The sequence below is a fragment of the Carcharhinus amblyrhynchos genome, chromosome 10 (assembly GCF_965287045.1).
Source record: "Carcharhinus amblyrhynchos chromosome 10, sCarAmb.v2.hapA, whole genome shotgun sequence".
Lineage (NCBI taxonomy): Eukaryota > Metazoa > Chordata > Chondrichthyes > Carcharhiniformes > Carcharhinidae > Carcharhinus > Carcharhinus amblyrhynchos.
In genome coordinates this window covers 79,427,455-79,455,135 of record NC_137333.1, presented here as the reverse complement: position 1 = coordinate 79,455,135, position 27,681 = coordinate 79,427,455, and the positions used below count along the sequence as shown (strand labels likewise).

The following is a 27,681-nucleotide window of genomic DNA, read 5'->3' as shown; positions in this document are numbered from 1 at the left end:
TAACCACTATTTTATGAAAAAATACTGCAGGAATTTAGAATTTGCATTGCAGTCCAAACTGGATAGCCCCACATCAGTGTCAGATCCATTTATCCAGTTTCCATTTTAACCAGCAAAATTTGTTTCAAATATATTATTGTTTTTTAAGAAAGGTCCAATATCAGAAGAATCTGATTTCTCTTGTGTAATACCCAACACACAAAAAAGTTATGAATACCTAATAGACTCAGTGTCAATATGTACAGGTGCTATCCTCTCCAGGAGAAATTTCACCATTTCCAAAAACGGATTTGTGGGCTGTTTAGGGTTGCTTAGTTTTCGGGTTATTTCACGCTGTACGAAAAGAAACAAATTGTTACTCAATGGAGAAATCACACCGTGAGAAATTTTCAATCCATTCTGACAAAACACAAATTTACCACACATCCTTCTGCTTGTTTGCACGAACAGTTTGGACTAACGAGGACATCTAGTTGGGACCTGATTCGCTCATCCTCTTCTAAAAATTGATCAAATTTCTTCATGAAATCCTGGGCTTTTCCTGGATCAGGCAAGTTTTCTGAGAACAGAACATTGTATTGAGTACACCTTCTTAATAGAATAAACATTACAATTATTCTTTGAAGAACAATGATTTTTACAGCTTTTCATGCTCTGCAATGAATTCTACATTTTATAAAATACAGGGAACAAAAATACATAAAACATAAAATAGTACTTACTGGCAATTATCATTACTTTTGAAAATATGGCTTTGTCAGTTGGATCAGACTAAAATTTTAAAGACAAAATAGATTTTATTAAATTTAAAACAATTACAATAACATTTAGTACCCACAGATTTGTCTAAAGCTTTATCATATTTTTCAGCATTTACAAAGTAAGAAGTTTTAACCCCCATTGAAATATGTTACTCCAGTACCTGGCAATGAAAAGAACTATGTTATGGAAGGTTCAACATTCCTTCTCTTAGGTGGGCCAAAACATGGGAACAATGGGCAAGAGTTGTGTGCATTAGGTATCAAGGTACAAGAGATGCACACAAAAAAGACACAAGATGATGCATCAATGCAGTTATTTCTGCATACGAGCTCCAAAGCTCATTTGTTAATGATTAAGTTTTACTTACAAAACTGAAAATATCTAACTTAAAAAAAATTTATTCATGCAACACACATTTGACAAGTATTAACAAAATCAAGCTTAAGACAGCAACAGCATGCTCTGATAAAGCAAGCAGACCTGAGGGCCAAGCAAGCTATGAAACTCTTTTACACTTTGGCTACCAATCAAATTCTGACAGCCAGGAGAGAGACCTATTCATGAGTATTTATCTGCTTGCACAGATCTCCTCATCCAGACATCAGTGTGTTTTGGGAAGGGATAATCTAAAAAATTTCAGATCACCTTTTAAAAGGGCAATGATCATGCATACAGCCCTGAGTTCAGTGTATGGTGTGCCCATGAGTTCAAGGAGCACTTGTTAAATCAGATTTGATACTGAGCAGGAGTCACACTCCAGGCTAAATTTAAGCCAAGCAATGAGAGACTGGCTTTGCCAGATTTTTTCAATAGCACATTCCCTTTGGAGACAGAAAGAGTATTTGGAATTTAAGTAAATCTTGCAACATTGTTAAAGCTTGCTAAAAACTACAGTACAGTACAATTGTATTAAATGTCACACGCCACTTATTTTCTCCTGCATTTCCTTTACACTTAACTCCTACTTTTATTCACTATTTCACTCTCTCCTATATGTAAGCATTTTAGATTGATGTCACCTTCTGTTGAGCAGTGGATCTTAGGACAGAAATTATATGGTCAATGGTTATTCATAGAATTTGTGATTTCCTCAACTTCCATTGAAAGCGTCTGGCTTTGGGGTGGCAGTGCTAAAACAAGTAGAGGTTTTGGGTACAGCTTACAAGCAGATATCTGTCAGGAACTTGGTCAGCACACATTTTCAGGTACATCCTGTCAACCATGGATAGACAATAGACAGAGTTATGGCAATGCAAATTATTAGCTAAAACTCAAATAATTCTTGGGTGATATTTCAAATAAAGCATGATCAGACCAAAGTTGTTGCAAAAATGGCAGACAGAACACCTTATGAAATTGAGATGTACAACTTCCTTTATGCCAATCAGCTCTTTGGAACTTTTGCCAAGTTCCAAGATTGAACTTGGATGCGCAAGTTTCCGAACTGATTATTGACATGTCTGTCCACACTGAATTAGATAGGTTTCCAATTCCCTTCAGATACTTTGTAAGTTTCCAACTAGACATTTAAAGAGAGAATGCCATGTGCTTCTGACAACCAAAGAGCCTCATTTTGGAGGCAACGAGCCCGTGATCTGTCCAGCAGTCAGCACCACACACTGCCTTGGTTACTCCGACATCCTGCCTGTCTTTTCTCCTGACAATGACATAGTCGATAAGATGCCAATGCTTACAGTGGGGGTGCGTCCAGGAGGTCTTGTTACGGGTAGGCAGACGGAAGGTTGTGTTGGTGATGAGGAAGTCGGGTGCTGCACAGGTCTTCATTAAGAGTAGGCCGTTACTGTTACACGTGCCCACTCTATGACTCCCTGCCAGATTGCAGAGTCATACCCTACTGTTGCACTGAAAAATCGCCAAGATCAACTTATTGGTACTGCTCATTGCTGATAGTAGGGTGTCGAGTTCTTCGTAGAACTTGCCTTTCATCTCATCGAGGTTGTTCATTGTGGGGACACAGGCGCTGATCAGGGTGGCTTGACTTCTGTTCTGTAGCGGAAGCTGTAAAGTCATAAGCCAGTCGTTCACACCCTTGGGTAGACTAGCACGTTTCCGAACAAGGTGACTCCCGATGGCAAAGCCAACTCCAGCATCACTGCCATGACCGCTCTAGAAAAGAAAAGTGTATCCATCTCCAGTTTCAGTCAACTGACCTATGATGGCAAGACGAGTTTCACTCGGAGCTGCAATGTCAATGTTGTATCTTGCAGGTTGTCTGGCAACTAAGGCTGTTCTTCTTTCTTGTCTGCTGTAGGGTTGTCCAAAAGCACGCACAATGGTGAGAGGTGTCACCTTGCATTTTATTTTGTTTGTTCGACTGCTAGATGGGATCCCTGCCAGCATGTAGTGAAGTAGGCAATGTTTAGGGCACCCTTTCAAGCCCCTTCCTCATTCTCTGGAGATGAGCGGTGCATTCCTGAAGAGGGCTGCTCAGTCGCCCAGGTAGACGCTGAGTTTCAGTGCTGCTTTGGTCAGCAGAAAACGACCATTAGACCTGAGCCACTTGTGTGCGGGTCCAATGACTACAGCTCCCAGTGTATCCACACCTGCTGCTTCATCACTTGCCCACCGTCACAGGACTTAAGATTAAACAGGGCGACGATGATAATGGTGTCAAGACTAGTGCTTGATTTGGATTAAACCATCATTAATTCGATGACAGTGGGCACAAAAATACAAGGAATGTACTTGCAGTTCTGATTGGTTAGCACAGCACCGGGGACCTAGGTTCAATTCCTGGGTTAGCTCACTGTCTGTGTGGAGTCTGCACACTCTCCCTGTGTCTGCATGGGTTTCCTCCAGGTGCTCCAGTTTCCTCCCGCAGCAAGAAAGACAGATTGCTTAGGTGCATTAGCCATGCCAAATTCTGTGTACTCAAACAGGCGCTGGAGTGTGCTGACTCGGGGATTTTTACTTCATTGCAGTGATTAAACTAATAAATAAACTTGAATTTGACATAGATTTCTTCATCAAACCCTTAAGGTTAACCAGATTAACAGTACTACTTACGGGGCGAAAAACTGCAGCAGGCGATGGTGCAGAGGGATCTTGGGGTCCTTGTGCATGAGTCGCAAAAACCCAGCCTGCAGGTGCAGCAGGTGGTCAGGAAGGCAAATGGGATGCTGGCCTTCATAGCAAGGGGGATTGAATATAAAAGTAGGGAGGTCTTGCTGCAGCTGTATAGGGCATTGGTGAGGCCGCAGCTGGAGTACTGTGTGCAGTTTTGGTCGCCGTACTGACGCAAGGATATTTTGGCCTTGGGGGGGGTGCAGAGGAGGTTTACTAGGCTGATGCCGGAGTTGAGGGGGTTGAGCTATGAGGAGAGGCTGAATAAACCAGGCTTGTACTCGTTAAGAGTTTAGAAGAATGAGGGGAGATCTCATTGAGACGTACAAGATGATGAATGGATGGATAGGATAGAGGTGGAGAGGCTCTTCCCGCTCAAAGGACAGTAGGACTAGGGGGCACAGCCCCAAGATAAAGGGGGGTGGTTTAGAATGGAGTTGAGAAGGAACTTCTTCACTCAAAGGGTGGTGAATCTCTGGAATTCTCTGCCCATTGAAGTGGTGGAGGCTGCCTCGCTAAATATTTTTAAGATGCGGGTTGATGGGTTTTTGATAAGTGAGGGGATTAAGGGTTATGGGGAAGAGGGCGGGAATGTGGAACTGAGACACGACAGATCAGCCATAATCTTATTGAATGGCGGGGCAGGCTCGAAGGGCTAGATGGCCTACTCCTGCTCCTAGTTCTTACGTTCTTACGTAATGCAAGCTTACGCATGAAAATTGAGCCAAGCTAACACTGACCAAGTCCATGCTCCTTGACGTTAAGGCAGCACTGGGCAGAGATAAAGTTAAAGTCGCAGATTTGAGTCATGCTTGCCATCTCTTGTGCAATCTCAAAAACCTTAGAACCAATACATTTAGATGGATGAACCATAATGGTTCAAGTCCTTCATAAATCATAAAAATCACTACCCCAAATTACAAGATTTTCACATACTGCTGCTGCCACTGCATTTCAATCCCATTACATGCACAAAAAGCAGAAAAATGTTGTACTTGCTTTTTGTTGTTTGTGCAGATCAAGTAAGTCACGTACGTGATGCCTCAGCATGTTTTGACACTTCCACATTTCATTTAATGCTCTGTTAAAGATCAAAACAAAAACAACATTAAATAGTTAACTTCAATTACACGATGATACAATTAAGTCAACCTTACTTTTATGGACATCAGAATACTAAATAGCCGTACACAAGTGGCACAAGAAATTCCAAGATGATTATTGGCACATTAAGCCCAATCAATTCAGGTTTCATGTCTAATTATTTGGTTAGCTCTATTTGATTATCCTTGCCAAGTACAGGCAGAAATCTCACAACACCAAAGTCCAACAGGTTTATTCTTCTTACTGTGCCCATCCCAGTCCAACATTGGCATCTCCATATCATTTCAAAGTACAATCACATGTCCAATTTCCTTTTCATTCCTTAACTCTTGGACAGATTGTTGCCTCCAAAATCCATGCCCATTTTTCCTGCAATGCTACCCAAATCTATCCGATCAGATTTCTGTATCCATCACAACACTCAAATAGCTATACCAAAACTCTGAAATTACATCCAACATGATTGCAAACAGTGTAGTATCCCTCCTCATCCTTCTCAACCAGGCAGCACAGTGGCAAGTAAAACTGTCTCACAGCGCCAGGGACCCAGGTTTGATTCCCAGCTTGGGTTACTGTCTGTGTGGAGTCCACATGTTCTCCCCACGTCTACGTGGGTTTCCCCTCACAGTGACAGACGTGCTGCTTAGGTGCAATGGCCATGCTAAATTCTCCCTCAGTGTACCTGAATAGGCGCCAGAATGTGGGAACTTGGACATTTTCACAGTAACTTCATTGCAGTGTTGATATAAGCCTACTTGTGACAATAATAAATTAACCTTTTACAACCTCAGTGCACACTTGAGAAGGTCAAGCACTCTATCCTCTATCATTCAGTTGAAGGAAATTATCCTCACTTGGTTTCATTTTTCCCTGTCTGATTGCAACCATACCATCTCTGGCAAGGATTCTTTTTTAAGAACATAAGAACTAGGAGCAGGAGTAGGCCATCTAGCCCTTCGAGCCTGCCCCGCCATTCAACAGGATCATGGCTGATCTGTCGTGTCTCAGTTCCACTTTCCCACCCTCTCCCCATAACCCTTAATCCCCTTGCCTATCAAAAACCTATCTACCCACGTCTTAAATATATTTAGTGAGGCAGCCTCCACCACTTCAACGGGCAGAGAATTCCAAAGATTCACCACCCTTTGAGTGAAGAAGTTCCTCCTCAACTCCGTTCTAAACTGCCCCCCGCCCCCCCCTTATCTTGAGGCTGTGCCCTCTAGTTCTACTGTCCTTTGAGCGGAAAGAGCCTCTCCACCTCTATCCTATCCATCCCATTCATCATCTTATACGTCTCAATGAGATCTCCCCTCATTCTTCTAAACTCTAACGAGTACAAGCCTAGTTTATTCAGCCTCTCCTCATAGTTCAACCCCCTCAACTCCGGCATCAGCCTAGTAAACCTCCTCTGCACTCCCTCCAAGGCCAAAATATCCTTGCATAAGTGTGGCGACCAAAACTGCACACAGTACTCCAGCTGCGGCCTCACCAGTGCCCTGTACAGTTGCAGCAAGACCTCCCTACTTTTATATTCAATCCCCCTCACTATGAAGGCCAGCATCCCATTTGCCTTCCTGACCACCTGCTGCACCTGCAGGCTGGGTTTTTGCGACTCATGCACAAGGACCCCCAGGTCCCTCTGCACCGTTGCATGCTGCAGTTTTTCGCCATGTAAGTAATAGTCCTTCCTACCAAAGTGGACAACTTCACACTTGCTAACATTAAATTCCATTTGCCAGTTCCTGGCCCATTCGCCCAGCCTATCTAGATCCTTCTGCAGACTTTCCACACCCTCCGCACAATTTGCCGTTCCACCAATCTTGGTGTCATCAGCAAATTTCGACACCATACACTCGGTTCCCTCCTCCAGGTCATCTATATAAATGGTAAATAGCTGAGGCCCCAGCACTGATCCCTGGGGCACTCCACTAGTCACCAACCGCCAATCCAAATAGCACCCATTGACCCCCACTCTCTGCCTCCTATTTGACAGCCAATCCCCTATCCAAGCTAACACCCTACCCCCAACTCCATGCCCCCTAACCTTCTGTAATAACCTCTTGTGCGGCACCTTATCAAACGCCTTCTGAAAAATCAAGAAACACCACATCTACCAGCTCTCCTCTATCCACCACCCTAGACACATCCTCAGAACTCCAATAAATTTGTCAGACACGACTTCCCCTTAACGAAACCATGCTGCGTCTGCTCTATTTTCCAACTACAGTACTGTTACCCTTGGCGCTTCCCAAGGGTAACTCATGATAGTTCCCTCAAATCCACATATACTTGCCTGTCATGTGAAAAATTTGATAGCAGCTTTTAATATATACATTGACAATACCTAGTTATACCTCTTAACCATGCTGTCAATCTTCCTGTCCAGTCCTGTTGTCACGATTTCCTCCAATTAGACACAAGGGAGACTGCAACCATCACTTCTGAATCTGCGACAAACTGCCCCCTCACTACTAATTCCATTCTTTACCCAGCCACTATTTCAAGTTGCAGTTTGAAAGTTGTGAGCCCCAACTGACCTGAAATTGAACATCTAATCCCACACTCTTTCCATCAGAACGACCTCCAAATCTACATTACCCATGCTACCAATATTCAGTTCACCTGCTGCTTAAACATTCCTCCACATCGAGCTATCAGAATGTGCTAATACTCTCATCAACTTCATTTCAACCATATTCTATTCTGCATCAAGTTGTCATCCCCCCAGTATTTTGTGACCAATATTGGCTCCCCTGTCCCACATCTCAAAATTTTAATCTGTGCGCGGAAATCCCATCATGTACTTATGCCTTTCTATCTCTGTAACCTCTCAGCTATGCAATAATTCTCAAACTCCCCTAACTCCTGGCTCTTGGACATTCTCTATTCACTGGGGCAGACATGCCTTTATGTCTTTAGGTCCCAAGCTTGGGCTCCTTCATTAAACCTCTCCTCTGCTTTCAAATCCTCCTTAAAATCTACCTCTTTCATCGAGCTTTCAGCTATTTGTGGACTAGATACACAAACATACGGTAGCCACGCAATAAATAAAAATAAAATAGTCCCCTGGGAGTACAGAACTTGAGTACTGTGGAAAAAGAAAAACAAAACAAGACACTGCCAAGGCTTTTCATCTTAGAACAGATGTAAGAATGCCAAAATGTCAAAGGAAACAATTCATACTATAATGAGAAGATGATGTGTTGATTGGTTGGCAAGTCTTCTTTTACTGGTTGAGAATTTGCCATGGCAAATGCACTAGGGAGGTATTGTCCCCCGAGCTTTTGTTTATTCAAAAAAAAGGTGCAATTTTTGCCTGCAGAGGACAGATCTCTGCATTTGTATGTTTGCTAGCAGCTACATATATAAGTCTACACAGAGTCTGGCTGATAATCTTAAATTGATTGTTATTGTTCTTAGTTCAAACAGGATTGTTCAACAAACGCTGCCCAATCATGGAATCACATTTAATGTTAGTAATTATGCTCTGAATTTTGTAAGCACAGGTTGGTTGCACACGGTCAGTGCTCAGACTGATACGTGGAAATAGCAGGACTGATGTATGAGGAGAGATTGAGTTGGTTAGGATTGTAATCGCTGGAGTTCAGAACAATGAGGAGGGATCTCAGAAACCGATAAAATTCTAACAGGGACTAGACAGAGTACATGCAAGATGGATGTTCCCAATGGTGAAGGTTGCCCAGAACCAGGTGTCACAGTCCGAGGATACAGCATAAACCAATTAGGACAGGGGATAAATTTCTTCATGCAGAGAGAATAGTCAGCCTGTGGAATTCACTACCACAGAAAGTAGTTAGGCCAAAACATGGTATGTTTTCAAACAGCAGTTAGGCATTGCACTTAGGGCAAAGGGAATCAAACGATATGCATGGGGTAAAGGTGGGGTTAGGCTACTGAGCTAGAAGATCATCTCTGACCAGTATTCCTCTGCACAATGAGAAGTTGTATTGATAACTTAATATATAAAAAATAATTATTTTACAACAGGAAGTATAATTTGAACATGCACATTGCAGCAAGGCTAGATGAGAAAACAATTAAGAAGCATAGGGGATACTGGACTTCATGAATATAGGTGTGGAGTACAAAATAATAACATTATAAAGAACTTCTACAAAACACTGATTCAACCACAGCTGGAGTATTGTGCTCAATTCTGAGCACTGTACTTTAGGAAGGACGCAAAAGGCTTAAAAGAGCATGTAGAAGGGATTTACAAGAATGGTTCCAGAGATGAGGACTTCAGTTACGTAGATTGATAGGAGAAGCTTGGAATGTTCTCCTTAGAAGGTTGAGAGAAGCTACGAAAGAAGTGCTCAAAATGTTTTAAAAAAGGTAGAATGGACAGAGAAAAATTGCTTCCATTTGCACAAGGGTCAAGAACTAAAGGGCACAGTTGTAAGGTGATTGTAAAAGAACAAAAAGGCAGCATGAAAAATAGCTTTTAAAAAAAGTACTCAGCAAGTTACTAGATTCTTAAAGGCATTGCCTCAGTGTGTTGGAGCAGGTGTAGTCATAACTTTCAAAAGGGAATTAGATAAATAAACAAAGGGAATAAAATGTAGGACGAGAAGTAAAGAGCAGGGGAGTGACTGGAATGCTCTTGCAGAGACCTGGCATAGGCATGACAAAGTGATAGCTTTGTCGCTAATAATTTTCCAATTGATGAAAATTGTAGAAAGTAAGTTTGCCAGCATTCAAATGGCAATTTTTTAAAAAAGTGATGTTTTTTCCTTCTCATTTACCCATCCTTCCCCTACCACCTCCCCAGAAAGTCAGATTGGGAAAACTGGACCAAAAGTGCACTCCACCTGCAAATAAATATTTTTGCACAAACACAAAAACGTCTGCCGTATTTGCAAAATGCAGCTGGCAACCTCAATGACTCAGGAGAATTTTTACAGTGAAAATACTTTTACAATTTAGACTTTTCAAACTGTTGCTCCATCAATCTGATTGCAGCAGATTCTTCTGAATCAAGCTGTGCCCCTTCACCACAACATACATACATTTTAGGTGGTGTAGCCAAGGTGTCTTTACAATGGTACCTGGCCAGCTTATAGAGCTCAAGAACATTCTTCAAGTCTCTATATTTCTGATAATAAAACAATAAAATCGCTCATTCAGGTGGCAGAAACACTTCCCATCCAAATGCCCAATTACATACAGCCAAGTATATAACATCTGCATTCGCATTGTTTAAGTGCTTTGTCATATGACAGAGAAAATGCATGTTTTCTTAAAATCAAAGGCAGAACAAAATGATGACAGTAAAGCACTTCTGCAAATGTGATGCAAGTTAAAATTATATATGTGGCATTCAGTTAAAAAAAGTGAAAACTTACTTTACAGCATTGGTGTCCAGGGTTGCATAAAGATAGTACAAACACTTCATCCTTTCTGAAGTCTCCAAATTGTGAGGCACCATATATTGCGCAAATATCCGTTCAACAAGTAATCTGTTGGTTAGAATTCAAAATTAATAGATTTAAGGCCAAAGTGGTTTTAATGCAAAATCAGCCAAAGCCTGTATTCAAGTGTGGATTAAAAAAACCATGAACAAAGTAAATAAATTAGTTAACACTTAAAAGTAGAAATTACTTGTGAGCTCAGCTGTCGATACTATTCACAGAAAAACAATGGTCACTTTTCCAATCCAAGGGCAATTGTCTTGGCTAGACATGCACATTAGACTCTACAACATTGATCATTTTGAACCATTCAAAACAAACCACTATTTTCATCACTTAATCCATGGGAAAATATTTTGTTACATAGTTGATCACTTGTGCATGACAGTATTCCAATGCATCAAAAAAAAAATGTAGTTTTATAAAGCATACAAACAGTTCATGATTACAATGTAGATAGCAATACAAAAAAGTACAACAGCTTTATGAAACCATTTCAAGATTCAAAGAGAATATTTTAATCTTCATCCCAAGTACTGGAATTTGTATTTTCCTTTAAAAGATCACTGATCTACATCAGACAACTATTGGGACAAACAACATTAGGGGAAACCTTTAAAATGACAGGCTATGAAACCTCCATGGTAAACATATTACATTCAAAGGGTGGAACTTTCTGGCTGAGGCATACAGTGGGCAGGAAACTGCCAGCCCCAAGAGTGCTTTCTCCACTATGCTGTCAGCCTCTTTGAACCTCTAGCCCTGGGGGCTGTACTCACCTGTCCACCTCCAGCTGGTTCTGCTCACCAGGTGCATGCCTTAGAGGATCTGTATTGATGCAGAGGAGGACCATCAGGCGTAAAGGCCTGGTTATTACATTTAAATAGGGATCCCGACTTTCAACGGTCAGGATTCCCTTGACATAGGTGGCAGAGACAACTGATTAGGGAAGTCCCTTTTTAAATTTTTATTTATTTATTTCTGGGATGTGGGCATTGCTGCCTGGGCCAGCATTTATTACCCATCCCTCATTGCCCTTGAACTGAACAGCTTGTTACACCATTTCAGAGGGCAGAGTCAACCACATTGCTGTGGATCTGGAGTCACTTGAGGCCAGACTAAGGACAGCAGATTCTCTTCCTTAAAAAAAGGTCATTTGTGAACCGGATCGGTTTCTACAACAATTAACAATTAGACTTAATTCAATTTATTTTATTGAATTCAAATTTTACCATCTGCCAATTCGAACATGAAATTTCCTTTAAAAGCTGTTGGACACCAACTATCATTCTCTAACTTATGCCCAGCCAAATAGTTCCCATTTTTCTTTCTTCACGTGTACATGTTTAAAGCCCAAGTAATTCATGCTAACACTATACTTGTTTGCAAAGTTTTGACTTGTATGTGCCAAAGCTAATTTTTCCACAAAGAATGTTAAATGGACATACTCTTGTAGTTGCTGGATAAAGATGGCATTGAATCTAGGGGGGTTGGGGGGAACTGTAGAGGTTAGAAAGTCCCAGCTTCAACTGAGCTGAATGAAAGCAAATTACTGCAGATGCTGGAATCTGAAACCAAAAAAAAGAAAATGCTGGAAAATCTCAGGAGTGGCAGCATCTGTAAGGAGAGAAAAGAGCTGATAAAAGTCGGCCATTTGGCTCATGGAGACTGCACCGACTCTCTGACAGAGCACCTTACCCAGGCTTGTAATTACCCCATTAATCCCTCTGAACACTTGGGAGCAATTTAGCACAGTCACCAAAACTGTACATCATTCTTCTTATGGTAACAGATCTTCAACCATTGAAGTCTTCCTCTGGGAGTTTCCTCCCAAACCGCACCAGTTTGTCTCCTTTAAACCTCCTTGAAACCCATCCTGATCAATTGGGCTTTTTGTTGCCCTTCTTAATCTGCTTCTTTTGGTCATGGTTCCAATTGCCTTGTACCCTGTCATGAAGTACAAGACATTTCAACATGAAGCAAACATGAAATAAACTAGGCTTGTACTCGTTAGAGTTTAGAAGAATGAGGGGAGATCTCATTGAGACGTATAAGATGATGAATGGGGTGGATAGGATAGAGGTGGAGAGACTCTTCCCGCTCAGAAAGGATAGTAGGACTAGGGGGCACAGCCTCAAGATAAAGGGGGGGCGGTTTAGAACGGAGTTGAAGAGGAACTTCTTCACTCAAAGGGTGGTGAATCTCTGGAATTCTCTGCCTGTTGAAGTGGTGGAGGCTGCCTCGCTAAATATTTTTAAGACGCGGGTTGATGGGTTTTTGATAAGAGAGGGGATTAAGGGTTATGGGGAGAGGGCAGGAAGGTGGAACTGAGCCACGACAGATCAGCCATGATCTTATTGAATGGCGGGGCAGGCTCGAAGGGCTAGATGGCCTACTCCTGCTCCTATTTCTTATGTTCTTATGTTCAAATTGTTGTCTTTGCTCTTGACTCTGATAAGAATCTTTCTGATTGTAATAGATATGCTGCAGTGCGCTTCATGTGTTCCTTTCCTACCTCTACATTCTGATGCTCATAATTCTAAAGCACAATTCTTTTGCACACAACTGTAGTAAAACAAGTATAATGTTAGCAGGAATTATTTGGGCTTTAACCATGTACAGAGGGGAAAATGGGAACTACTTGATTAGGCATAAGTTGGAGTGGTAGTTGGCGTCCAACAGCTTGTAAAGAAAATTGCATGTTTAAATGGCACTGGATTCTAGGAAAGGTGCACAAAAACAACAGTCAGAGAAACAATATTCTTGGATGGGGTAGTAGCAGTGCATAGCTCCTATTTGTATACATTTTAAACAGGTCTGTTCGTATAAACTTCTTGCTTGAAGCTTGAAAAAGATACATGGTGCAATCTTATCAGCTCGCTATGCTGGTTGATGGCTAGGGTAAGCTGATAAGATTGTGCGAGAAGCAAAAAAAAAATCCAATTCGCACCACGATTCTCGCAATCTTGCCAACCCTGGATATCCGACGTGATCAGCCTTACACCTAGGAGGCTGATTATATTTAAATGAAGATCCTCACCAGCGAGGATCATGTATGGCTCCCACTGACAGGGGCTAGATGTGGTGACCTTGCCTGTGGATCTGGAGGCCACTGAGGGCCTGAGGGTGATTGGAGAGGCAGGGCCAGCCACGCATTATTCACCAGACACTGGACAGTGCCACAGGGCAGGACCATGACACCCCCACTACCAGTCTTTCCAGGATTTGCCACCTTTAAAATTCACCCCTTCTCTGCTGTCCTTGCTTTTATTTTCTAATCAAAAATTCTTTAAAGAGATGCAATTGCAAAAATAGAGTTGAATTTAAAGATGAGGGTTAATATTTTGCACTGAAAAGTGTTTAATGACATATAGCCAATGTAGGTCAAAGGGCAGGAGTGATGAGCAAACAGGACAAGATACCCACACATTCAAATTTTGGACAACTCGGGAGTTCGTTAGAAGTGGCAGAGTATTGTTGTAAAGTTCAGAGGTGGCAAAACCAAGAGTAGAAATTTCAGTAGCAAAGGGGGATAAGATTGAACAGATATTATGCTGCACAGATAGCAATTCAATCTTTGTGATGGAGACATGTGATCTGAAATGCGTCTGAAAATTGAATAGGATGCAAAACTGAGAATGGTCTCCTCCAGCACAACACTGTAGCTGCTGAACAGTAGGAGACTATTCAGCTGCTTGAGCGAGTTCTGCCATTTAATCAGATTATGGCTACTTTGTGCCCCAACTATATTCACCCATCATTGAGCCTCGTCTAGTGATAACGAGCTAATCATAAAACTTCAATTGGTACAATATCCAGCCTTTTGAGAGAGTTCCAGATTTCAAATGTTTTAAAAAGTTACTTGTTTAAAAAATGATCTCTCAGAACTTTAAAGTTTATTTATTAGTGTCACAAGTAGGCTTACATAAACACTGCAATGACATTACTGGCTGCGATTCTCGCATTGCCTATTGGAGGGGGTTCATGCAAACATTTGCGCCCCGCTTGCGTCTCTCAGTGTTGGATATCCAGAGGCATCTGCTCCACACCAGAAACTGACAGGGAGGTAAAAAGACTATTTAAATGGACATTTCAATGTAATTTGAATACAATTAGCAGACTGAAGTCTCCAGGCCCACTACCATGTCCTACTTCACCAGAGTATTTCACTCCAGCAGGAATTACAGTAGTTCTCCTTTTGGAGGGCTAGTGGCCTGACCCTGCTGAAGTGAGGGGGGGGGGGGGGGGGGGAAGCAACTGGGGCCCCCCCAAGAGAGAGAGTTGGGCAGGAGGAGCGTGCCCCCTGTTAGTGCCAGCCTATGCTCCTGGCACTGCCCTAAAGGCAAAATGCCAAGGGGTGGGTTCCACCGCCACTCTGCATAGGGTCAGTGAGGACACAGGAAGGCCAGCAATCTGGGGGAGGGCGAGGACGAGGGCGTGTGTGTGGTGGAAAGGGGGGTTTGCCTGCAACATGGAGGTCATCAATGCAGGGCCATCGTGCATGCGCCAAATCTCGGCACTGACAGATCAGTGCATGTGTAATGGCCCACTCAGCGCACCAATTTCAGCCTCTCCAACAGGGATAGATTCTGCCCCCTGCAGTTTAACGATATTCAAGCTGGTGGCCTGTGTAATACAAAGTGTGGGAGATTCTTCTCAGAATTCCCACTGAAAAAAAACCTACATGAATTACTCCATTTTTCATAAATTTGGCACTTAATGGGTGGAATTCTCCCAAAAAAAAATTATGTTCATATCTATCATCTTCATTCTTGTTTCACTCAGAGCATTGACCATCTAATCTACTGGAATCAATCCTGATCACTTTAAATAGTTTGATTAAATCACTTCCAACATTCTAAACTATAGGGAGTACAAGTCAAATTTATTTAACCAATGTTTGAAGCAGTACAAAGTCCAAAGATGTGTGGGTTAGGTGGACAGGCCATGGCAAATTGCCTCTTAGTGTCCGAGGGACTAGCTGGAGTAAATACATTAGGTTGTGGGGATAGGGTCTGGGTGGGATTGTGGTCAGTGCAGATTCGATGGGCCAGTAAGCCCCATTCTGTACTGTAGGATTCTAGGATTCTATGAAAAGTTCAGCTCAACAAAGTATCATGGCGACAGAGTACTGAACTTGAGGAATTTGATGAGTGAAGGAGGTCTGCACAGCGAGGGAAGAAGGGCTCTTCTTTTCTATTGGAGAACAAGTTGTCACCCAAGAGGGAACAAGACACAGCAAGAACAGAAAGTGATCGAGGTATTAGTTAAGCAGGTGGGTGATTGTTTGAAGCATTTTATTGTTTCTTTTATTTTTCCTAAACTACTGCAGTAGTTTAAACAGAGTAGGAATTATAAGTGCTTAAATAGCTAAGCCATTTTATGTAATAGAAAATCATTCAGGAAAGGCCAATTAATTAAATCAAATAAGGTTAGTCAAAGAGATGGCGTAACAGATCATGAGTCCGAACAACTGAATAGGGGACTGTGAGGAATGCGAGACTGCCCTGAGCAAAAAACTTGTCCGCATCTCAAATCTCACCAGCTTAGAGTTACTGTGTTTGAATGCAAGTTGGAGTTTGGCTGACAGATAATGGAGAAGTTTCCGGACAGATTAATCTGGAAAATAATCACATCGCAAGATACAGGTTCAAAAAAGTTGGGGTGTGAAAGAAAGGGAGCTGAGTCATGGTATTTAGGAGAGGGTAATGAGATTTTACAGAAACAGATATGATGCACTTACCACCTGTAAGGAGAAAGCCTGCAGAAAGGACAGTTACAATGCAGACTAAGGCATCGTGCCCTGTGATGTCATTTTTTTTCAATTCATTCATGGGACATGGCCAGTATTTGTTGCCCATCCCTAGTTACCCTTGTTCAGGGGACTGTTGAGAGTCAACCACTTATGGATCTGATGTCACATGTAGGCCAGAACAGATAAAGGATGGCAGATTTCTTTCCCTGAACCAGATGGGGTTTTCTAGTGATTTCATGGTCTTCAGTAGACTCTTAATTCTAGATATTTTTAATTGAGTTTAAATTCCACATCTAGCATAGTGGGATTTAAACCTCATGTCCCGCAGAACATTAGCTGAATTTCTAGATTAATAGTCGAGTGAAAATACTACTAGGCCATTGCCTCCCCACAAGTGAAGTAGCAAAGTAGAAGGGCAAGCCCGATAAACAATATATGGTGATTCCAAATGACAACTTCAGATATGCTGTAAAGTTGTTTATTGATTGGAAACTAGTTAATGGAGCTTGGTTAAAAATTAAAATCCTTGTTTAAACTGTGCACAAGGACTTCAAGCTTACAATCTGCAAAAAGCCAAGCCTTTTTGTCATTCTCAACTTTGCAGTCTACGAATTGGTAGGCACGTTATCCTTAACATTAAAAGCAGTTTCTGATCCTTATAAGGAAGCATTTGTGCACTACATTAGATAACATTCAATTTGTAGATTCAAGAAATTTCATTCATTTTTATATTTCCCTATTGGAATACCTGACACTGATTTGTGATTATTGACTAAAAACCTTTGTTGCTATCAGTGCCGAAAGCAACTACGTGGTTTTTGTAGATGAGAACTTCACACCAAAGAATCATGACAATTTATTTTGGTAATTAAAACAGCAAAAATTGCCTGCAGTCATTAGATGTTAAATTTCCTTGAAGAGCTTGTGTTCAACACTTGCTACTTCTAACAGTCCTTGGTATCTGCTATAACAAGATGTCACTGCTGAGCGCCAAATAGCATTACGTGTCAGCTTATGATGTCTCAATTGAGGAGCTCAAGACATGTACATTTAAACATGAACTATTCGTTGTTAATTATTTATTGAAACTATATATTGTCATGCATGACACTGCTTCATGCAGGCTGCTTCCAAAGTGTGACCCTGGGTGGTGCTATTCTCCACTTCCATGTTAATCCTTCCTCCGCCAAGCATATTTATATTATAATGGCACATACAACATCACTTTTTCTTTGCAAAACTTCACTGCCTTCCAACAGTGTACAACTATATGCAATGCAATACAATACAATCTTCACACACTATCACTTCTTCCAGCACCTCTTCTGGTTTTTGGTCAAGGTTCGACAGTTCTTCCACATCTGGAGGAAACGTAGTAGTAGTTTCTGCACCCCTCCTTTGAGTTGCCTTTCTCATTGTTAACAAGTCTGCATTTTGTTTTGCGACATTGTGGGTTTATCCAGTTCCTTCTAAAGGGAAGGTGCATTCCATTCATTCCTGTTCTGACTGGATATATACACTTCATTCAACTTGTTTCACAAATTCAGCCAAACATTTATTTCAGATTTGATCTTCAAGCTGCTTCACAAGTCGTCTCATCTTCAAATCAACTTTTTCTTCTTCTAGTTCCTTGTGATTCAGTGTTGAATTTACATTTTCCAATCTTATTTCTGCTTTTTCTTTCCCGGTCTACAGTTTGTAAAGTTCAATGGCTTTCCCTTTCAATGCCTCCTCATTTCATTCAACCGCTTCTTCAGCCCTTCAGTCTGTTTCTTGTAGCGTCTTTTCTGCCAATTGGTTCTTCAGTTTATTCAGGGCAACATTAAAATTAAATTTGGTTTCTCATTGTAATTTTCCAAAAGAATAAACTTCTATCTGAGGAATTCTTGTAACATGGAATGATCCTTCATCTGGATTTCCCTTTCTTTTGTGAAGCTCAGTAAGTAGCCTGACAACACTAGGTTAAAGTCCAACAGGTCTATTTGGTAGCATGAGCTTTTGGAGCACTGGTCCTTCACCAGGTGACTGCAGTCACCTGATGAAGGAGCAGCGTTCCAAAAGCTCGTGCTACCAAATAAATCTGTTGGACTTTAACCTGGTGTCATAAAGCTACTTGCTGTGCCTACACCAGTCCAACACTAGCAACTCCACGTTTTGTGAAGCTCAATTGTTTCATAAGAACATAAGAAATAGGAGCAGGAGTAGGCCATCTAGCCCTTCGAGCCTGCCCCGCCATTCAATAAGATCATGGCTGATCTGTCGTGGCTCAGTTCCACTTTCCCGCCCTCTCCCCATAACCCTTAATCCCCTCACTTATCAAGAACCCATCAACCCGCTTCTTAAAAATATTTAGCGAGGCAGCCTCCACCACTTCACCTTGAGCTTTCCTGTAATCCAGCAGTCAGATTTTCTGCTGAGCTTCCATTCTGCTGTGCAAGACCGCCTTCATTTCTTCATGTTACTGACTGGTCATGCATTTCTTTTGTATTTTATCTTGAAATAATCATTCAACTGTTCATTTTCTTGTTAACCTCTTGCCAACTCACTCTGGGTTTCAGTGCATTATTGTTATGTCCAATGCAGTTTTTTTCTGAAATAACCTAATGTTCTTTTCAGCTCCTCATTTTCCATGGCTACATATCGATTCTTCAAGGAGTCTTTCAGGATTGCAATTCCTTTGCATGCCTCTTCTGCCCACTTTGTTCAATTGAGTTTTCCCAACTCCCACTTCGTGCAACAGTGGAATTGACGTAGTTTTTTCCACACGGTACCTTTTTGTTGCCTTTGAAATTTATTTGTTCACATTTTGAACAGCTTGGCTCATTGAAAACTTGAGTTTGAGTTTATCATGTGTTTTCAAAGCTATATACTCAGCTTGAATCTTGCCCTTCAAATCCTCAAATTTAGCTCTGCTACAAACATTTTTCTATATCACAGTCGTATTTACTTTTTGCAGCTTTTACTTCTTGAGTTTCACCATAGTTTCTGCCTGCCCTTTGTTTTTTTCTTCCAGGTAACTTCCTTTGATTCTTTACTCTGCTCTGTCCTTTTAAACCTTTTCTCAAATTCAATGAAGCATCCCTCGACAGCAATCCATGAAGCCCAAGACTGCTACCTATTCTGTAATCATGGACTGCAGCAATTCAAGAAGGCAGCTCACCACCACCGTCTCAAGAACAACAAGGAATGGGCAATAAATGCTGATGTGGGTATGTCGGCGTTGGACTGGCTTAAACACAGTAAAAAGTCTGACAACACCAGGTTTTAGTCCAACCGATTTATTTGATAATAGACTCACAAGCTTTCGGGGTTAGCCCCTTCGTCAGGTGAATGGAGAGTTCTGGCCTCAGACAGAGCATATAAAGCACAGAGACAGTTTAGAGATTACTGATTAGAATGCGAATCCTTACACCTAACCTGCTGTTCAAGACCTGAAGTGGCTGACCATGTGTGTGGAAGGAGCACTGATCACAGGTTACAGAGATGTGTATTGTCTCCAGACAGTACAGTAAGTGAGGTTTTGCAAACCCAGGCAAGTCACGGGGGTTACAGATAGTGCGACATGAACCCAAGATCCCTGTTGAGACCGTCCTCATGTGTGCGGAACTTGGCTATCAGTCTCTGTTCAGCGACTCTGCGCTGTCGTGTGTCGTGAAGGCCGCCTTGGAGAATGCTTACCCGAAGCTCAGACGCTGAATACCCGTGACCACTGAAGTGTTCGCCAACAGGAAGGGAATAGTCTTGCCTGGTGATTGTCAAGCGATGTTCATTCATCCGTTGTCGTAGCGTCTGCATGGTCTCCCCAGTGTACCATGCTTCGGGACATCCTTTCTTGCAACGTATCAGGTAGACAATGTTGGCCGAGTTGCAAGAGTATTTACCATGTACCTGGTGGATGGTATTCTCACGTGTGATGATGGTATCCATGTCGATGATCCGGCATGTCTTGCAGAGGTTGCTGTGGCAGGGTTGTGTGGTATTGTGGTCACTGTTCTCCTGAAGGCTGGGTAGTTTGCTGTGAACAATGGTCTGTTTGAGGTTGTGTGGTTGTCTGAAGGCAAGAAGTGGGGGTGTGGGGATAGCCCTGGCGAGATGTTCGTCTTCATCAACGATATGTTGAAGACTCCGGAGAAGATGTCGTAGCTTCTCCACTCCGGGGAAGTACTGGACGACGAAGGGTACTCTATCCACTGTGTCCCGTGTTTGCCTTCTGAGGAGATCGGTGCGGTTTTTCGCTGTGGCGCATCGGAACTGTCGATCTATGAGTCGAGCGCCATATCCTGTTCTTATGAGGGCATCTTTCAGGGTCTGGAGGTGTCTGTCACGACCCTCATCTGAGCAAATCCTGTGTATACGGAGGGCTTGTCCATAGGGAATGGCTTCTTTAACATGTTTAGGGTGGAAACTGGAGAAGTGGAGCATTGTGAGATTGTCTGTGGGCTTGCGGTACAGTGAGGTGCTGAGGTGACCGTCCTTAATGGAGATGCGTGTGTCCAAGAATGCAACTGATTCTGGGGAATAGTCCATGGTGAGTCTGATGGTGGGGTGGAATTTGTTGATATCATCATATAGTTGTTTCAGTGATTGTTCACCATGAGGCCAAAGGAAGAAAATGTCATCGATGTATCTAGTGTATAGCATTGGTTGAAGATTCTGTGCAGTGAAGAAGTCTTGTTCGAACCTGTGCATGAAGATGTTGGCATATTGAGGTGCAAATTTGGTCCCCATGGCTGTTCGATGTGTCTGGATGAAAAACTGGTTGTTGAAGGTGAAGACATTGTGGTCCAGGATAAAGCGGATGAGTTGTAAAATTGCATCTGGAAACTGGCAGTTGTCAGCATTGAGTACTGAGGCAGTCGCAGCAATGCCATCGTTGTGGGGGATGTTGGTGTAGAGCGCTGAGACATCCATTGTGACGAGGAGTGTCCCTGGTTCAACTGCTCCATGTGTGCTGAGTTTCAGTAGGAAGTCCGTAGTGTACCTGCCACAGCAGCCTCTGCAAGACATGCCAGATCATCGACATGGATACCATCATCACACGTGAGAATACCATCCACCAGGTACATGGTAAATACTCTTGCAACTCGGCCAACATTGTCTACCTGATACGTTGCAACAAAGGATGTCCCGAAGCATGGTACACTGGGGAGACCATGCAGACGCTACGACAACGGATGAATGAACATTGCTTGACAATCACCAGGCAATACTGTTCCCTTCCTGTTGGCGAACACTTCAGTGGTCACAGGCATTCAGCCTCTGAACTTCGGGTAAGCATTCTCCAAGGCGGCCTTCACGACACACGACAGCGCAGAGTCGCTGAACAGAGACTGATAGCCAAGTTCCGCACACATGAGGACGGTCTCAACAGGGATCTTGGGTTCATGTCGCACTATCTGTAACCCCCGTGACTTGCCTGGGTTTGCAAAACCTCACTTACTGTACTGTCTGGAGACAATACATCTCTAACCTGTGATCAGTGCTCCTTCCACACACATGGTCAGCCACTTCAGGTCTTGAACAGCAGGTTAGGTGTAAGGATTCACATTCTAATCTCTAAACTGTCTCTGTGCTTTATATGCTCTGTCTGAGGCCAGAACTCTCCATTCACCTGAGAGCTTGAGAGTCTATTATCAAATAAATCGGTTGGACTAAAACCTGGTGTTGTCAGACTTTTTACAATAAATGCTGGCCAGCCAGTGACAGCCATATCTCACAAGTGAATTAAAAAGAGTGCAGCTTTTTTATTGCAATTATTATTCACTGTTTCATGAATTGACCAAGTGCTTTGACTCTGCATCATGCAGAATCTTGCAACTTTATTTGTAGTGCTGCTCAACCATCTTTTGTGATTTGACCAGGTTTGTTTTTCACTCTGCATCACTTTGGGGTCTTGCAATGAATCCACCACAGTGAGTGGAGGTCCAACTTCCAAGTCTGCAAGGATGCTTCTTCAACCTTTTCTTTTATTTTTTCTTATTGATGCACATCTCCCTTTGTCCAGCTTCAGCTTTTTTTATATCTTCAGTCAGTTCTAGGTCCATTGCTTAAAATATCACCTTTCTTATCACCACTGATTCACCACGTGGTATTATAGTATCACTGTTGATGCGATATCTTTTAGAAGCAATCACTGCTGCCAATCATGTTGCAATTTGGTGTTGTGAGAACAGAAAAATATATTTCCATCATTATTTAAATCCTCCAGAAAGAAAATCATGAAGTCATGTCATGCAGCATTTGTGAAGAGAGAAAAAAAGTTCATGTTTCAGACTGATGACTATTCACAAGAGCTGGAAGGTGTTAATGATGCTGAAAAAGGACAGCAAGAAATAGTCTACATTGAAATGGAGGATTAAATATTCTCCTCAAGTTCCAGCAGCTTCAATTCCAAAGAAAATTATGTTACACTGATTATGTAATCAGGATGTCACTGAGTGCTCTATTACCCCTGTTTAATATCCCTATGTCAAAGAAATGATTCCCCTCACCTTGTGCTCAGGTACTCCATCAAAAATGCAGGTACCTTCCCCACCCTGTTACCGCAACCCCCCCAACCCCGTCTCTGATGCAATAACAGATACAACTACGACACATTTCTGCAAAAGTTGGTAATTTTTATAAATCACCTTCATTATATTTACCCCCAAAAATATTCACATACTTGTCATCAATGCTGTTTTGATAGTATATATGCAAGAGCTTGTCTTTAATCCATGAAATCTGCTTGGAAGCTTCCTTTCCTGCCTCAGCTTGTAAGCAGTATTTTTTATAGATCTGTGCCAGTCCCATCATTGCTTCTCTTCTCACTCTCCACTAGGGAGGGAAAAAAAAAGTTATTTTTCTTAATAAATCATTAGGCGCACGTGTGTAGACAGAAACATGCAGAAAAATGTACACATGCAAATAACGAGTTTGATTCAGGATTCCGCTTAAAGGGCAAGGGGAAAATGATTCATGTAAGACTGCGAACATGACAAAACACAAAACCTTTCGTTTTAAGATTGAGCAATTCATAACCCACAGCAATGAAGCAGTATGTTAGCAGTACAGTCACATGGTCATGCTGCTGAAAGCATTAACTATAAATATTCATATAAAAGTAATGCTCAGGCATAACATCCTAACGTATTGCAATATTTTGAAGTCAATAAAAACTCTGATCAGAGATAACTTAAGGCATTTGGTCAAGCTATAAAACAAAAGGTGACAGACCAGAAAACCCATAATAGTGGGCACTCAGGAGATCTAGATTCTAACAGCTCAGCTGAATGTGATACAGGCAAGAAGTGTTGAGTTCTTACACAAGCTGCAGCAAGACAAATCTCAGTAGGGAGGAATTTTGGTTAAGTGACACATCAGCTATCTCAGCACATCAGTCTCCCTTCTCACCAGAACTATTGCCATTAATCTGATACATATCTAACACATGTAGAGAAATCTACGGTCCCATCTTGATCTGTCCTCCTAATCATTCTAACATCCTAATTGGGAACAGAGCAGTGAAAATCTGGAATCAGCCCATTACACTGAAGTACAAAATCTGCTGCAGCAGCAATGACAGGAAGCAATTTTGCAGTCTTCGTTCACCATGTAATACTATTCTGATCTCAGAAGACATACGAAGAAACTATGTCTAGCAAAATAAAGGAAGGATAGAAATTATGAAAGGAAAAAGAGATAGCAAAAAAAAAAGGCCATCATTCCAAACTGCTCGCAAAACTTCTGGGGAGCAATATAAAGTAGTATTAATGCCAGCCCAGAGGTAAACTGAAAAGTTGCCTGGAAAAGATTCAAGGGGAACCAAATGAAAGAAAAGTTGAAATCTTCTCACCCGTTTGTCTAACGTTCTCTCTCTTACAAAATTTAGCAGATGGTCATTAACAAGCGAGAGATCCTTTTTAGCAGCAGTTACAATGGATACAATGACATCATGTCTTATCGCCTCTTCTGGATCATGTGATCGGACTTTGAGAAATTCTGTAAAAGATCAAATTTTACAGCTCAACTCGAAACATACAATGCTAAATACTGTTTTACCATCTAAAGTCACTGCACATGCACTACTGAATGTTTAATAAAATATTCATTCACTTTTTGACCAAAGGTATCTGTCCTGAAATCTCATAACATTCTTCACGATTCACTAAACATTGTTAATGATCAATAATACATACTCCAACTAAAACTGGAATATATGCAATTGCAGAGAAATTCCTATGAATATTCATTGGTGCGTTAACTAACATTTAGAGAATAGCCAAAATTTTCACTTTGTTCTTACTTTATAGCAATAGATAACGTAATCGTGTCTTTGTAGTAGTACACAATGGTAGAACATTTGGCAGAAAAATAAATCACACCATCCTTAAAAAAAAGTAATTGTATTTACAGATTTGTGCAAACATGTGAAATGAGAGATTAGCTGTAAATTGCACCTGACTACTTCCTCGAGAATTACATGCAAGAGCAAATTCTGGGACTGAAACATCAGCTTATCCAAGTCCAGCAGACAACAGAAGTAAATTTATTTGCACAGAACAGGGTTCAAAGAAAAAGCAGCTCAACATGTCTTTTTTTTAAAAAAAAGACAGGATTAAGCCAATATAATAGTACGCTGAAGCACACCTCAGTACAATCAAAAGCTCATGGTCCCATCCCAATCCTGGTTGGGGAAGGGGACGAGATAAACAAAAAGCTGAAGTGGCAAGAACTAGTAACATTCAGGAGCTTCTTTTAAAAGATGGAGTTACTGAATGTCATTCCCACATACGCCTTGCACAATTAGAGTCTCTATAGCACAGGAGGCGGCCATTTGGCCCATCAAGTCTGCACCAGCCATAATCCCATCCAGGCCCTATTCCCACAAACCCACACATTTACCCTGCTAATTCCCGACACTAGGGCTAATTTAACATGGCCAATCAACCTAATCTGCACATCTTTGGATTGATGAAGGAAGCCAAAGTACCCAGAGGAAATCCACACAGACATGGGGAGAATGTGCAAACTCCACAGAGACAATGACCTGAGGCCAGAATTGAACATGGGTCCCTGGTGTAGAGAGACAACCGTGCTAGCCACTGCATTACTGTGCCACCCCAATTCTCAGAGCCAGGTAAACTAAGATACTGGGACAGATTTCTAGACTTGACACTGCACATGGTCTGTAGTTATAAAGAAACTTGCATTTATATATTGCCTTCAACGTAGTACAATGACCCACGTGCTACACAGGAGTTTACTAAACAAAATTTATTTTCATATGTGACTTGGTGTTAGAGAAAGATGCCCAAAAGCTTGGTCAAAGGGGTTTGAGGGGCATTTTAAGAGGAGGAAAGAGACAGAGAAGTTGTGGGAAGGAATGACATCTGGGTGAAACGGAGGGGTAAAACTAAGCTAAAGAGAATTATTTTATGAGATCACGTCTAAACAGGACAAAAGGGACTCGTCAGAGAAAAATTTCATACTTATCTCAAGAAGGAATCGAATTAGATTCTGCAATCAGTTTTATGATTGGGGTACTACATGAAGCACTTTATTCTATTTCATCAGTGGAGGAAAAAAAAATGCTGCTGGAACTCATTACCTGGAGACATGCACTTTTTTTGGTGAACACATCTTAGAAAATTAGAATCAGAAAAGCTTCTACCCTCTGAAGAATTTTCAACCACTGGTTTCGAAACGAGGGGGAAAATGGAGAGAAAGCGTGCTTCAGAAAAACAGTTTCCTGTCACTCAATTTTAAAATAGTACCTCATTTTGGACATAGTTAACAGTTCACCAAAAGTACAAATACTTAATTCTTCACCTATTCCGCAAATAATTGGTACTGCCTCATCTCTGCTCTAGAGAGAGAGGCAATGGCCGTGAGCAGAGAGGGGGAACAGTGAGTACCAACTGACCGAGTTTTAAAAAAATTGTTCTCTGCTCTGTTAGATGTTCTAAAAAAGAAAATTACCGAGGACAGTAACCTTTGCCTCAACAGAAACTGCATTTTTTTCCCCCCACAGCTAGATAAGACAAATATCTGTTTAGTAGCAGCTAGTTGAACTGAGTTTTTCTGTTTGGAAGTACAATTGTTCAAATAACGTAGAACTATTTCTCCTGATTGGAGAGTTCAAGACAAAAAGACATAGTATTAAATTTAAAGTTAAGCCATTCAGGTCAAAATCAAGAAACATCACAAAAGATGACTGTAAATATCTGCAATTCTGTTCTCAAAAAAACTGTGGATGGTGGGTTAACTTTTTAAGGGTGTAGAGACATGGGAGCATAAAAAAGATCATTTGGTTCAGCAAATTCATGCCACTTTATGACAGCAAATAGGGTTTCAAGGAGTCAGGGTACAAATTAGCTATGACCTACAGAAATGGTGGAATAAGCGCCACTGGCTGAGCAACTTACTCAGTTTACACCAAAAACACACCTGTTCTAATAATAAAACAGACTAACCAACATAGCAGTGCTTTTCTGTTGCAAATTAAAATTTGAATGTTGAATATTGTGATATGTTTAAGTGATGAGTCCAGCAGTTGCTGTTGACAGGTTAATACAATAATTAGCTGATGTTGGATTCAGTAATATGCAATTCCCACAGGCACATTAAAACACACTAGAAGATGCATAGTAAGAAACAAATAAATAGAAAAACATTTTCATTTCAAGGTAGAATTTGCAAATATCAGCATTTTAAACATTTAGCAAACTCAGCATGCTGGACTTCCAAATTAATAAACTGAGGTTAGAATAACCCATGCATTTCAAGGCTTAAATATATCATCTGCCTATCAGATTGTTAATGCAAACTTAATTTACTAACATGAGTGCGGCAAAATAAATTAATGTTAGAATATTGAAGTTAATAATATTTTATTCCTTTTTTAAAAGTAATATAATACCATTTCACACAAGTGATGCATGTAACGTGGAAAATGCATGAGAAATGTATGCAAGTCACTGGGCATTAGGTGTTGACAGAATCAGCCATAAGGCAAGAGCAAAAGACTTCAGATGTTTAAAATCTGCAATAAAAACAGAAAATGCAGGAACACTCAAGTTTGGCAACACCTGCGAAAAGTAAGAGTGTTAACATTTCAGGTCTGGGAACTCTGATCAAACCAGAAAACAGACAAACTCTTGTTTCACTCTTCACAGACGGTGTCAGATATGCTGAGCACTTCCAGAATTTTCTGCCTTTACCTTAATGTAGGAAGTATCAATTCCCAAACAATTACAAAGCTGAAAAATGACTAAGGGGAAAAAAACCATGCAGGAAAAACCAAGTCCATAATACAAATTAATTTGCCCATAGGTTGTGTACTGAATTGTAGGGCTAAGAACAGTCTTAACTATAATTGATTAGTACAGTCAGATGATAAACATTATGGGAAACTATTTGGTAAATTTATGATGGTGTAATTCTACCCATTTCCTCTTCTTCACAGGTCAGTGTTGAATCATAGAAAATTGGAGCTGGATAGGCTACTCGGCCAATCAAACCTGCTCTGCCAACCAATGTGGTCGTGGCTGATTGTTTGCCTCA

The 27,681-nt window shown here is 41.3% G+C and overlaps 1 protein-coding gene across 4 annotated transcripts in view; it reads right to left on the bottom strand.

The window, feature by feature from the left end:
* The window catches only part of pds5b (PDS5 cohesin associated factor B), a 193,336-nt gene that overhangs the window by 48,782 nt on the left and 116,873 nt on the right, over window positions 1-27,681 (bottom strand). For all 4 annotated transcript variants that reach the window (XM_080197450.1, XM_080197453.1, XM_080197451.1 and 1 more), the window contains 7 exons: window positions 23,972-24,117; window positions 22,802-22,953; window positions 10,317-10,430; window positions 4,846-4,927; window positions 723-771; window positions 420-559; window positions 218-333 (listed from right to left, as the gene is read on the bottom strand). In XM_080197450.1, the coding sequence (XP_080053576.1) occupies window positions 218-333; window positions 420-559; window positions 723-771; window positions 4,846-4,927; window positions 10,317-10,430; window positions 22,802-22,953; window positions 23,972-24,117 (799 nt within the window). The remainder of the gene's footprint in view (window positions 1-217; window positions 334-419; window positions 560-722; window positions 772-4,845; window positions 4,928-10,316; window positions 10,431-22,801; window positions 22,954-23,971; window positions 24,118-27,681) is intronic.